This window comes from Perissodus microlepis, chromosome 5 (assembly GCF_051167445.1).
Source record: "Perissodus microlepis isolate ML-2025 ecotype Zambia chromosome 5, ASM5116744v1, whole genome shotgun sequence".
Taxonomy (NCBI): domain Eukaryota; kingdom Metazoa; phylum Chordata; class Actinopteri; order Cichliformes; family Cichlidae; genus Perissodus; species Perissodus microlepis.
In genome coordinates, this window is record NC_140465.1 from 6,191,791 (window position 1) to 6,205,342 (window position 13,552).

At 40.3% G+C, this 13,552-nt stretch overlaps 1 protein-coding gene across 2 annotated transcripts in view; it reads right to left on the bottom strand.

Moving 5' to 3' along the window:
• Positions 1 to 13,552, bottom strand: part of cntn4 (contactin 4) — a 184,381-nt gene that overhangs the window by 11,927 nt on the left and 158,902 nt on the right. The window contains exons 13-14 of one of the 2 annotated variants that reach the window (XM_084927524.1): positions 3,550 to 3,725; positions 43 to 160 (exon numbers count right to left, since the gene is read on the bottom strand). In XM_084927524.1, coding sequence (XP_084783650.1) covers positions 43 to 160; positions 3,550 to 3,725 — 294 coding nt within the window. Of the gene's footprint in view, positions 1 to 42; positions 164 to 3,549; positions 3,726 to 13,552 lie in introns of both variants that reach the window. The other variant, XM_084927523.1, reaches the window with a different exon arrangement.

Here is a 13,552-nt window from a genome sequence, read left to right on the forward strand (position 1 = left end):
AGATCATGAATTATTTAAATCACAGTTATTATGGTGACTCACCTCTGATGACCAAGTCAACAGCCACGGAAATGCTGTCCACCTTGGTTTGCACGGCACACGTGTACTTCCCGGCATGCCTCAGCTGGACGTTCCGAATCATAATGTCTCCCGCCGAATGCTGCTGTCATTCAACGCATGCACAATCACCCGCAAACACACAAACAAGCAAAGGAGTTTCATAAGCAACCTGCTATTGTGATTCCAATTCAACGCTCACTTTTTCTGTAGCCACGTGGGAACAAACGAAACCAAACAGAAAGCTTATTCTCATATCTTCAAAAAGGAATTCATATTTCCACACTCCCACTTTCCATCTATATTCTAAAGAAGCACAAAGAAATACCTCTCTATACCATGCGCGCACCGTGCATTTGTTTTATCCCTGTGATTACAGAAATGAACTTGCTCTAATGGCTTGATTTGAATTGCAGTATGGAGCCGCTTCAGTTATACAGCGCAGCCTAATGGCTAGTCTAATAGTTAGTTCTTTAAGAGGGCCTTTCATTCCATCTCTAATTGCAATTCCCTCTCCTACATTATCATTTTACCCAGGCAGAGCTGAGCAGGTTCTGTGATAAATTGGACATGGCGGAAATATGTGGCTCTATGGAGTGGCTGGTAGCTTAATCAATATAAGTGTAGACGAACAGCAATTTATTAAGGAGGGGAGACTGTAAATCACGATCCTAGAAACACCTAAATCATAAAGGAAACAGAAAGAAAAAAAACGCCTCTGCATTGGATTTTTTTTCCTCTGTATTGCCTGCAGTTTTTAAAGGAGCCTTGCATTTTTTAGCTATAAGAGAAAAAACCCCTCCAACTCAAAACAGTGCATGGCATGCTGAGGTATAAGCTGCAGACTTTATAAAGTATACAGGAGGTCACTGAGACTGGTTGCATGTATGTAAATTTCTTTTTAAAATAAACCACAGGCAGCAAATTTTTTCTGCCCATAAATTATACACTTGATACAAACATTCCCTCTGCACTGCGGCTGAATTTATTATGACCCCGCTAAGAGAAGAAGTATAATATTGATGTACCAATTAATCTTCAGAGTCACATCTGGACCTTTTATACAATGAAATCTCTGAAGGGAGTTGGGCAATAAATCAATGTCTTTTATGTAGCAGTGGTGCTAATAAAATGAGGATTCTTCCACGAAGCTCAACAAGGTTTGAGTTTTAATTATTCATTATGCGCCTCGGCTTATGTGGAATATATGTTATCAAAGCTGGAGTGTGACAATAAACAGAATTTGAAATGATGCTCTCTCGTGGGAGAAACCCTACAGCTAAGCTATGCCATTGGCCGTTAGCATGCTAGCACATTAGCAAATATTAGCATTCCTGAAATTACACACAACAGTGTTTTGGCGAGGTGGGCACAAACACAGCTGAACACTCCAGTTTGGATGTCATCCGGAACTATTTGTGGACAAGTTCTATTTCTGTTCTCACTTGTTGTTAGGTTAGTTTGTTGTCTCACCAAAAGAGCAATTTTTTAGTAACTGTCCACACAGGAAGCTACTTGGCAACCAGATATAACAGAAAGCTGATGACATACAGAGTCTTAAAGCTACAGTGAGTGAAATAACTGCTGGGAGCACAAAACTTTGTTCAACTCGACTACCAATGACAGTGAAATGTGCTGTTTAATGACAATACATTCAACAGTTACAAAGATAAACCTGGGATGTCTGCTAGCAACTAACTATCAGCTACAGGGTGCTGCATGAATCACTTCCTGTGTGGATGAACTTTTAGTCTTCTGTGTTTATATTGCTGATAGATGTAATTAACTGACATCTATCTGGTACTCTATTTTCATTCAATTTTTTGTTGCATTAATACAAATATAAAACTAAAATTAGGGGGTCTGACTGCATGTGGAAACATCAGTATCTGGCCATTTACGCTGCGGTTATTGCCATCATATCGTGATCGTTTTTTGGGGGGGAAGACAATGGGGGATAACGTCAGCTTGTGCTCCAGGGATAAAGCCTACACTGTTGGTGTGTTTAGAGGCCAATATTAGCTATTTGCCAATTTATTGGTATTTAAACAATATAATAGCAGACTTGGGAGAAACACCCTTCAACCATTTTAGGAGCATTGATGCTGAATAGCTTGGCCAACACCAAGTTGAAATGCCACAAACATGTGACCACAAAACAAGATTACTTTTAAACTGCATTGTCGTATTATCTTAGCAAGGACTCATAAATAGCAACACATAAAAAATGAAACAATGAGAAATTTGTTCATGTTTAGTGTATGAAAAAAACAAACAATCCGATGATATGTTGGATTTTTCAGTCATCAAATATTGATAATTAGTTAGGTATGAAAAAATCCTCAGTCCAGCTCTAGCAGTGTTTACTTTAATATGAGTCTCAGTAATGTAATATGTTAAAAAACAACAACAAGAAAATAACATAAATCTACACAAATGATCACTAATTATCATCCCCGTGGTGGATAAGGAAATATTAAACTGTGTTTTGAAACAGGTGGTGAGTAAACTGCTGTTATGTAATAATGTATTTTATATCTAGAATAAAATCTTTTGATGGAAAAACAGCAGGAGACACAACAAATTGTAACAAACAGCAGAAATGAGTGTATATATATATATATATATATATATATATATATATATAGCTAGGTGATGCACTCTGAAAGCACCACGTTGCACCTTTTCAGTACGCTGTTTTGCTACCGACAATTTGGTACCATAATGAGGGAATCTGATATAACGTTATTATTAAATCATACACTTGTCAGTGGCATTGTATAGCACTTTTCTAGCCTCACTGGCCACTCAAAGCTTTATCTGTCTCCCATCTGTAACAGATGAAGCAGAAAACCAAAGAAAAGTCATCAGCACAGGGAGAACGAAACCAAGGGAAGGTTCAAACCACAGAGCCGGGAAGCCTTCTTTTCATGTTCTCCCTGTGTCTGTCCAAAGACATATATTTTAGGTTAATCTGTGAATCTAAATTGGACGTAGGTATGGATGTGAGAGTGTTTGATTGTCTGTCTTTATGTGTTAGCCTGGTGATTTGTCCTTACTGCTCAAGCAGATAAGAAATTAGATAGAATTAGAGAGTAAAACTAAGTTTTTACCTGATTTCTCTTTTCATTTGGCTGAAAAATATACTTTAAAAAGAAAATAAAGTGTGGCTAAAATCCTCAAACACATACACATAGTTACTGCGTTATTTAATTCTAGGGGGTAAATGTTTTTCGATAATAGCTACTGGGATAGAAATGCACATTTAATGTACCCCCATTTCAAGTTTTGTTGTTTTTAGGCATATTTTGTTTTCTTGGGGATAAAATGTCCAAATACTATATAAGCGCTCATAGCAAAAAGGCTTCCCGGACTGATGCATGAAGGCATCCTGTCTGCACACCTCTCACAACATGACAGCTTGTTTTAAAACCAGAGGCCTGTTAGTCTCGAGGGCTGTCAGAAACCATGAATGATGGAATATTGACTTACGCCTCCCACTTTTTCAAAGAATCCACCGTGGCTCCCGAAGTGGATGAGCTGCTCGTTGAAGAACCAGGTGAACTTGAGTTCCAGAGATGGGTCGTGGCTCACTTGGCAGGGCAGGACCACGCTCTCCCCGACGGTGACGTCCAGCGTGGAGGCCAGCGTGGTGATGACGGTTGGCTCTGAAAAAACACACATTCATATTCACGCACGTCTGATCAAGCACGCTGCACGCCTCTACTCTTTCCAGGCATTATAATTCAGCACAGGAAATGGCTTTGCAAAAAGCCGAGCCCTTCCATCATCCTTATGGATATGTCAGACTCAGTTAATAGAAGGATATACGGGACGGAGCACATAGCAAACTAGGGTGCACAGCTACAATAACTGGTATTAGTTTCGGCCTGAGCTTGTCTCTGTGGGGACTTGGAGGAGACGTGTCTCTCCTGCAGCCCGCGAAGCCTCCATGTGTCACTGTCATCTCAGCCTGCAGACTGGAACTCCCCTCGATCCGGCTGCAATTCCCAAATCGAACTGCTAGGAAAACAGCAAACAGGACTTCTTCCAGTCGTCAGTGCTCTCTTTTCTCTCCTGCAGTGCATTACAGTGGCTGCACATGGGAATAAGACGAGCGTCCCTTATCTACACTTGTATGTTAGCAATGGAGGGGGAAGGTGGAAGGACGTGAGGGAGGGATAGGCTTTATACTCAGAGTGTGCAGCACCTGTCTCCCTCTTGGGGGTGCTGTGATTACTTGGTTGAAATAGCCACTCTGAGCACATGGACTAAATTAACCATGGCAAATGATCCCTGGACAGGCATAGATTCATGTAGAAAGTGCCGGCAGTGCAGTCTTCATCCACAGTGAATTCGATACCTTCATTGTATTGGCTCCCCCCCCTCTCTCTCTCTCTCTCACACACACACACACACACACACACACACACAGATGCTACCGCACGCTCCCAATGTGATTTATCTAGTCGTTTTCTGATTTCAGGCCAGAATGCTATCAGCTGCTGGGTTTTGTCATATACACAATGAAAGTGTGTCTGAGAAGCCCAGTCCTCTATTGCAGGGGCTAAATGGTGAACGATGGCGGTGCAGTAAAGAAAAAAACCCCATAATAACACACAGGAGGTATTCAAGTCTCTGTGTGTGCTCGGTCTGCTTCTGCAGGCTGGCTACACCTTGTAGAACAAGTGCAGGAAGGAACAGAAAAGCTAAAAAATATAAAGCTTAAGAAACACATTTCTCTGAAAAAAAAAAGTGTCAGGTGTGTTCTGCAGTGGTGTTCTTGGAGAGATGGTTACTCCAAATGATGTGAGGAGAAAGAAGGAAATGTGTGGTGGGGGAAAAAAAGGCTTGGGAAGGATCTACACAGGAAATACCCACAGAGATCCACAGTCAACAGAACTGACTCTGTTCGTGTTACCTGTAACACGGAATAAACTATTTTTCTCTTCCTTATTTCTACAGCAGGACTGGTGTGTTCTATCGTCATCTCCTCTCCTTGTGTCGTGTGGTTGTGTGCTGCCTGGTGTCTTACTGCCTCCGGGGGTTTCACAGTGACAATGATGGGGGGGTATGCTGCCTTATTACCGTCCTCTGTCATGATTTGTGACAGATTATACGGACAACCAAGGTTGGTTACACAACCACACACTGGACTCTTGAGCATAATTTGATTGATTTCTATCTTGTATAATGCCTTGTTACCTACTGCCACTGTAAACGGGGAGGACAGTAACGCTCACTTAGCAGGGTCAGTCCGAGACAAGACAGAGAGCGAGCCCGTGTGCTGAGACAGGCTGGGAGGGACCTGGGAACTTTTTCAGGCCCCAGGCCATCATTTGAAATATCCACCTTAAGGAACAGTCAGCATCAGTAAGAAGAAAAACCTCGGGCTCTGTGGACAAGAGACCACGTCTAACTCTGTCGCCCATCCTCGGCTGAAGAAACCCACGGCCTCAGTTTAATCAAAAATGTAAATTAAAGTGAGCTTATGAAAGCAAGCCATTAAATACTGACGCTATGACGGTGTTCTAACAGTGATTGTGGGAGAAAAATCCGACAGGTGAAGGTCCTCCTTCACTTGTTTTGTATACTCTGTATAAATAAACAAGCAGAGTCTGATAGGACTTGCTTACAGCAATGTTACTGTAGATCCCAAGTCAAGTTATGATTAAAAACAATCTGTTGTACAGGCAATGCAAACAGAACTCATACTTAACAACCAGTAAAATAACAAATTCAGTAAAAATGTAATCACATAAAACAGTAATAGACTGAATAAGACTGCTCGCATGATAAAAAGCCAGGATAACTTGCTGACCTAGACCTGAAAGTGAGTGAGAAGAGTTGATTTTTAACAGTGTTTTTAAATGACTGAGTGACTGGAAAGCTGTTATGTGAAAAGGCAGGTTGTCTCTGAAAAGGTTTCTTGTCTCTGTTTTTGAACGTCTCAGATGTCCAAGTGCCCTGGTAGCAGTGCACGACTGTAAAAGTTCCATTAACTAATGAAATTTTAGTCACTGAAACTGAAATTGTTGCTTAAAATTGCTGATTGATTCTAGTTTTCATGATAATCTACTTGGTCAGATCTAAGACCCAAAATTTTAATTGAAGCCAGAAATCACTTGAATACATTTTAACCTATAAGATTTGGGGGAAGCTATAGTAATTATTAGATGGTCACTATCTAAACTATTAATCTGCTTTTCATCAGGTCAGATTCATAGAAATGTGTCAAGTATGAAATGTCAAATTCCAAATGGTCGTGTCCCGCATCCATTGTACTCAGATGCTCGACATGACCTTTGTAGTAGCAGGAAATCTGTAATTCTTCTTCTTCTTTCACAATAAGCTGTTAAACAGTTTTTCGGTGTTTGAGGTGAAATAAATCTGCTATTAGTTGTAAAATTTTGTTTCACTCAAGTCTGGGCTATATAGACCTTTTTTCTGATGTTTTTAATTCTTACATAATATTAAAGGTGAAATATTATAGTGTGAAGTGACCATAAAGTAAACTTACAATTTATGATTCAAACTCTTTAAAACAATGTACAATAGAAGTAAAATATAAACAAATGAACCATCTTGGAAATGTTACTCAGCTATTTTAATTGTCACATCTGGATTTCAAAATCAAACAGAAATAGCACATATTGTGTGATGAAGCTGAGGATGTCTGAAACATTGTTAACCAGTGTAATCAAACAGGGTCAAATGAGCAGATGTACTACAACACCTGATCGGTGCTCAGCTGACCTAGCTCATCCAAGGAGCAGCTAAGATACTGACGTATGATCACAGGTTTTCTAGCACAGCTCAACCATCTGTCTGTCAGCGTCATCTCACCACTTAACCAAGCCTATTAAAACCACTGCGCTCTCTCCCCACCATGCTGCTCGCTTATCGCTCTGACAGAAGAGCAAAGTGCCACTTTGGCTCATTCATTTATCTACATCATTGTTTAACTACATGTTACCATGCAAACCATGTCTTATATAATAAACATGTCATACCAACGTAAAACTTACATTCAAGCATCTGAACATATTTTACATGTGATACATGTAATATGAGCTGTTGCACAGTTAATAATTCAAATAATTCAAAGCATTTAGACATGAGCAACCCCGACTTTACTAAATGCAATCAAGTTTGACAAAATCATACTTTTGTAACTTGTACTACTATGTAAGTTCTTTTTTTGTTGTTTTTACAAACACCTTGTGTAAACTATTAACACTAGCACCACAGGTTTCTGAAACCTCCAAGTCAACACTACGATTCATGCTTTCCCCCAAAAATCTGTTTTAAAAATTAAACACATCTCTTGCTCACTGCTGAATTACCTGTGCAGGAGGTGAAGAGCCTTGAATATCCATGTCCAAAAAAATAGCTGCTATCGTGTGTTGGATTTTTGGTAATTCTTCCCAGACAAATTTGTGTATTTAACACTATATTGTTACTTAGTATATAATTAGTATATTGAATCAACTTGAAATGACTTGGGTGTCAAATCTGATACCATGTTTTTCTAAAAGAACATCCTCCATTGTTTGCATTCATGACTTGATCTGGAATGATACCACAATGAGAAATTCAATGTTTTGGTCATAGAACGGAACTAATTAACAAGTAAAACATGATCTAATTGTGTGCTTTTTTAATGGCTCACTTACACCAGACCTTTAAGACAAACAAATTAGTGGTTGTATTAAATTTTCTTGTTGTCAGAAACTAATTGCAAGTAGTTGTGGTGACCAGTTGGTTATGCAACACTCTAAACCTCTGCTCTTTCACCTGGCTGTAGCTCAGGTGAAAGGCTGGTGGTTCGTGGTAAACATCCTCGGGCGTGATACTAACCCCAAGTTGCTCTCCGATGCATTCATTGGAGTGTGAACGTTAGATAGAAAGCGCTTACATAGAAAGTGCTTGTGGCATGAAGCAAGGGCAATGACGCAAGTTGTGTAAAGTGCTTTCAGTGCTCTGACAGAGTAGAAAAGTGCTTGATAAGAAAAAATATATTAACATTGCAAGGTGATTGGGGATAGACTGCACTCTCAGAGAGGTCTGCAAATAACTACTGTCTAATTTATAAACGCAGACAGATTGTTAACCCGTCTGAGTTAGTCTGCGTCAATGAGTCAAACTACTCTGCGACATGTCTCTCTGAATAGGAGACTCGAGTCAACTGGTTACAAACTGCTTGTATTCTGGTTTTCTTCCTCTATGAAAGCAAGGTTGCCAACCACCTACATCATTTTTTGATAAATCGCCACCAGCAGCAACTACGTCTTTATTTCTAAATGTCTATGAGTTTCTGGCTGGAATCTGAATATAAGTAGTTAATGTGAATTTCTGTGTATATAAAGGGCACAAGATTCACAACAGATGGTAATGATGAAAGAAACAGAGAAGAAAATATCAGATGCAATTTTGGAGCTGATTTGCAAAATAAAAACACCAACAGCAATCAGCATGGCATTCTATTCTAAGGCAAAGCAGCTGAAGGAAGCCTAGGACGCACAGACAGCTAATGAAGCCAAACAAATGATATACAGACCACCGGCACACAGTGGGAACACTCAGAGAAGCTGTATAACAATAACATATGGTTGACCAGAAAACAGAGCTAGCTTACAGTTACCAAATGACCCTGAGCTCCTTTCTGAGGCACACTGACATGCCTCACAAGGCCAGTTTCACCAGTCTTCCTTCCAACATTATGAATAATGCCCACACATTTCCCCTCCTGCTGTGGAGAATCCTCTGTCTTTAATGATCTAAAGCCGTAATGCGAAGTGTGCAGTCTCCCTCAGTGCACATATATATATATATACTCAGTAAGTTTCCTCACAAGGTGAGCAATGTGAGCTTGAATAGTGGAGCACAGGGATGAGACACAGGCCGCATGATTTAGAGTATTTGGAAAACAAATTTATAATCATTTTTAAACTGAGACCCACGCAGAAGATCCAGACTCGTCAGGGATCAAGACAAACACAAACCTGAAAAGGAAATGTTTTCTTTCACTGGCAGGTAAGAAAAGACGTCTTCACAAAGGATCTAAACTGTGACGAAGCATGTCAGGCTAAGGTTTTTCAAAGTGAATCAGCGTAGCATCGTGCATCACCTTGGCGAATCCTCAGAGTTTCCTAGCAGGTCGTTTAAGAACAAAAAAAATGTGGTTACCGTTTTAAAAAGCAATCATTTCACTCGCAATTTTACCTCCTCTTCCTTTTCAAATCAACAGAACACTAAGAATGCTTTCATCAGCACGCCAGAAAATCCTCCGATGCAGTTTTTTTGTGCTCCACTTATTTTCTGAAGGACCTATCAAAGGTTCCTCAAGGACAAACTTGAATGGCAAGGAAAACCTTGTCTCCATTGCTCAACAGATAGATACAAGATCCTCTCGGTACTGTATACTGTGTGGTGGCACATCTGTAGCAACCTGCTGGTGATTACTGACAGATGGCAGCTCATTATTTTTCTATATGGCTGTCAGGAATCACACATCGCATTTATTTCACATCGTTGCTGCCATCCAACTTGGATGACATGGCTCGCTTGGAAAAGCAACTGTAGGAATTCAGCAGAGAACTGGTAACCACATTTAAGTCCAGGGTGTAAAGTGAAACAGATTATTTGTCTTCTGTCGTGAAGTCTTCAGCAGCTAACAAAGTATGCTTAGATGTTCATCCAGACAATGTTAACATGATGACTGCGCTGGTAGTGCAAGTGCACTGAGAGCCAGATTAAGATCCATTTACTGTACCAATCTAGCACTAGTTGGAAATTGTGCAAACATGCAATTTTACAAGCAGGGTTAAAGAGCTATAAAGTGTGACTGAGTTCTCCCTTAGAGGCAGGGTGAGGAGAATGGTCATTTGAGAGTTACTTGGATCGCTCATCCACATCATTCATCCACAGAACCAAATTGAGGTGGTTCAGATATCTGCTCGGTGAGATATTTCAGGCATGTTCTACTGGGAGGAGGTCCTGAGGCCAGACCCAGGACTCAGCTGGCTTGGGAGCAACTTGGTGTCCCCCGGGCCAGGGTAAGGGAAGTCTGGACTTCTTTGCTCAGACTGCTGCTGTGAACCAGATAAGTGGTGCAAAATGGATAGACGACGTAACATACTCGTAGTATAGTATGCTTATTTTCAATCATGTTGTGATTTTTCTAGGTGACTCTTCATGAGTGAATACAGTGAGATTTTTGTCCTGGTTAAGGTGCTGACAAAATGTTACAGCAGGGGTAGGCAACTCCAGGCCTCGAGTGCCGGTGTCCTGCAGGTTTTAGATGTGTCCTTGATCCAACACAGCTGATTCAAATGGCTAAATTACCTCCGCAACATATCTTGAAGTTCTCCCGAACACTGGTAATGAACTAATCATTTGATTCAGGTGTGTTGACCCAGTGTAAGCTCTAAAACCTGCAGGACACCGGCCCTCAAGGCCTGGAGTTGCCCACCCCTGTGTTACAGGATCACCAAATTCATAATTCATCCCGCGGTGAACATCTTTAGTTTCATCTTTCTTTCAGTCTTTAAGATCCACGCATGTGCACCTTGTGGTGCAGACAGAGGGAAACTAAGATCATTCGGTGACCCGCGACTATCTACGAAAAAGATCTCTCTAGACGTCGCCCACAATGACAGAATATTCCTCGTCTACTTTTGAAACGTTTCCAAAACAAATGGCTGCTACAGTGGGTTACAGCGCCGAAAAGATGAATTGCCTCCAGGCTTGAGAGAGCCAAGCCGATGTGAACACTGTAGGATCTCTGAAGTTTTGAGTTCACTGACCATCCGTAATGATCGGCGGCAACCCTAATTGCAACGGCTCATCTCCAGTGTAATCAAAATTCTGAGAGCACGTCTATAATCAAGTGCAATTAATCTGCTAATATCCCCCCAGTGTTGGAATAATGGGGACATTAACAGGGCTCATCTGTTGTGACTGCTCCTCTGCTGTGTGGTGGGTGGCTTATTCACAGCGGGAGATACAGAATGCTGTTTGACAGGTATTTTTCAGTATTCATATCACCAAAGTCAATTTGAATAAACTACTGTCATCTCCCATAAGGGCTGATCCCGCAACACAAATTTCTCCCCGCTAAACAGGTTTCCAATCCTCAATGAAGTAGTGCATGTAAATTACCCCATCCCATTTTGCAAACAATATCACTTGTGACAGAAAGGCACACGTTCATATACAGGAACATTTGTACATCAGCCACAGAAAACAGCTTTAACATATTATGATGGGAAGGAAGCGAGTGTGTGAGGGTGTCAAATAAAACCCATATTCCTTTCACAAGAATAATGAGTGGATAACAGCGGTGTCTGTTTATGCTGAGAAGACAGACACGGTTGTGTTTCTTTGCAGCCTGATTGGAAAACCGCATATAGGCCATCAACCTGAACCTACAGGGAGAGCAGCAGGTTCCACTGCCCCCCTTCTTACTCCCACTGATTGGCTGGGGGCGGGTGGGGGTGTTCTCCATTTTCATTTCACAGTGTCTGATAAATGGGAAAGAGAGAGTGGAACTGGTGCAGGATGGTACAGCAATGCTGTACTTTTTAATCAGGTTTTAAACTTGCACTTAAAATATCCCAGAAATTAACATTTGCAAGAGACAAATACATTAATCATCATTAAATGTTTGAAAAACAACCCCCCAAAAAACACTTTATGGAAATGTCTGAATAAATTTTAATGAAATAAATAAAATAACATGCCACAACTCTCTCATTGGCTCTCACAGCCTAAAGCATAACTTCTATGTGAGGACATATTTTCTGCAAAAATCCAAAGGATGTGATGGTTATCCTTGCTCCCGAGGGCATTGCCATAAGAGAGGCCTGTTTTCTGTTTGCTATATCAACAGTACTGTGCTTTAGCATTAGCAAACAAGTTAAGCAAGATTAAGTTAGTGAGCTAAATGCTACGATAGATACATAGTGTAAAAGATGGATTTAGCGACACATTATTGTTCGGTTTCTGAAATCCCGCTTTGAAGCCAGATCTGGCATGACTGAATCTTTTAAAACATTCATTTAATATGCCCTAAAAACTCAGCAGGAAAGTATTTGTACAGATACAGTCGGAAAGCTGTTGTTCCGTAGACCAGCGGTCCCCAACCGTTTTTGCGCCACGGACTGGTTTAATGTCAGACAATATTTTCACGGACCAGCGTTTAAGGTGTTGCGGATAAATACAAAATAAAATGATACGACCAAGACAAAAACTGTGGTATTCTGTAAATATAATAATAATTGCAAATTCACTGTGTAATTGTGTAACTTCAGCAGCGTCCACAGAATCCAGATTTAAGGCACTGGTTTGCCATTGGTTTAATTTTCCCAACCTGGATGATATACACCATGTTTTAAACCATCTGTGGTTAGATATTACGTAATTTGTCCATTTTCTGATATCTATGTTATCTATAGGTAACATTAACCAGTTTTAACTTAAAAGTCTGGAAGTCTGTTTGGCCATATTGAAATGTAACCATGAGTGAAAAACTGCAGTCAACGTGGGTGGAGTATTTGCTTAATCGAGGCATTGTTTGTTTTTTTTAGGATCAATTTTGATTGATCTCAGTTGGTCTTTTTAAATTTTACCTAGTGCTAGCATGCCTGCTAGCGCAGACGCAAGATATCTCATACAGCCAAATAAAGACCTGAGTAGGATAAGTCATGCAAACGCCATTGCAAACCCCGAGAAACAGAATAATAACTGCAATTCACGTAACGGCTGCAGGTGTCACCAATGAATTTCTGAGGTTACGTGATCCTTTAATTTCTCTCACTTCTATTATGCAAGGCGTACTGCATTTGGTAGAGCGGCAGAGTCGTCAATGGGAGCCAGAGCGAGGCATCAGCATAAATCAGCGGCAAGGTGCACTCTAAGCTCTCCCCACATCCTTGACTGTTGCTGACTTTCAGGCATTCATAATATATGAAATCTGTCTTTTATAATTCAACAGAAAAAGGAAACACGCCTTGATAGTGATTTACAGAAGACAGAGCTGCAAAAGAGTTATTTAAAATTCCATTATGTGACGTGTTTTTGGCTAAAAAGGAGAATGAACATATAGATACAATAACAGGATTTTCTTCTCGCTGTTATTCTCATTGACATTAATCAATGTTTTTTTTTTTTAAGTATTCAATCAAACACTAGCCTGCAGGGGCTGAGCAAGTCAATTAATCTATGTTTCTATGGCAACTACTTGGATAATTGGAGAAAAAACCCCTGATATGGTAGCAGACTGTTCTGTTGACACTGCATTTCAAAGGATTTTACAGACAGACAATTTAATGGATTGAACCTCTGAGCAAAAACTAAACTACACACAAAGAAGAAGCAGCTCTGTCTTCAAGACTTTATGAAAAATGATTTTAGCTGCAGTATTTCTCACATAGGGTATTGGAAGGATTTGGGCACGATTTTATTAGATTTTCTTTTTTTTTTTTGACCTGTG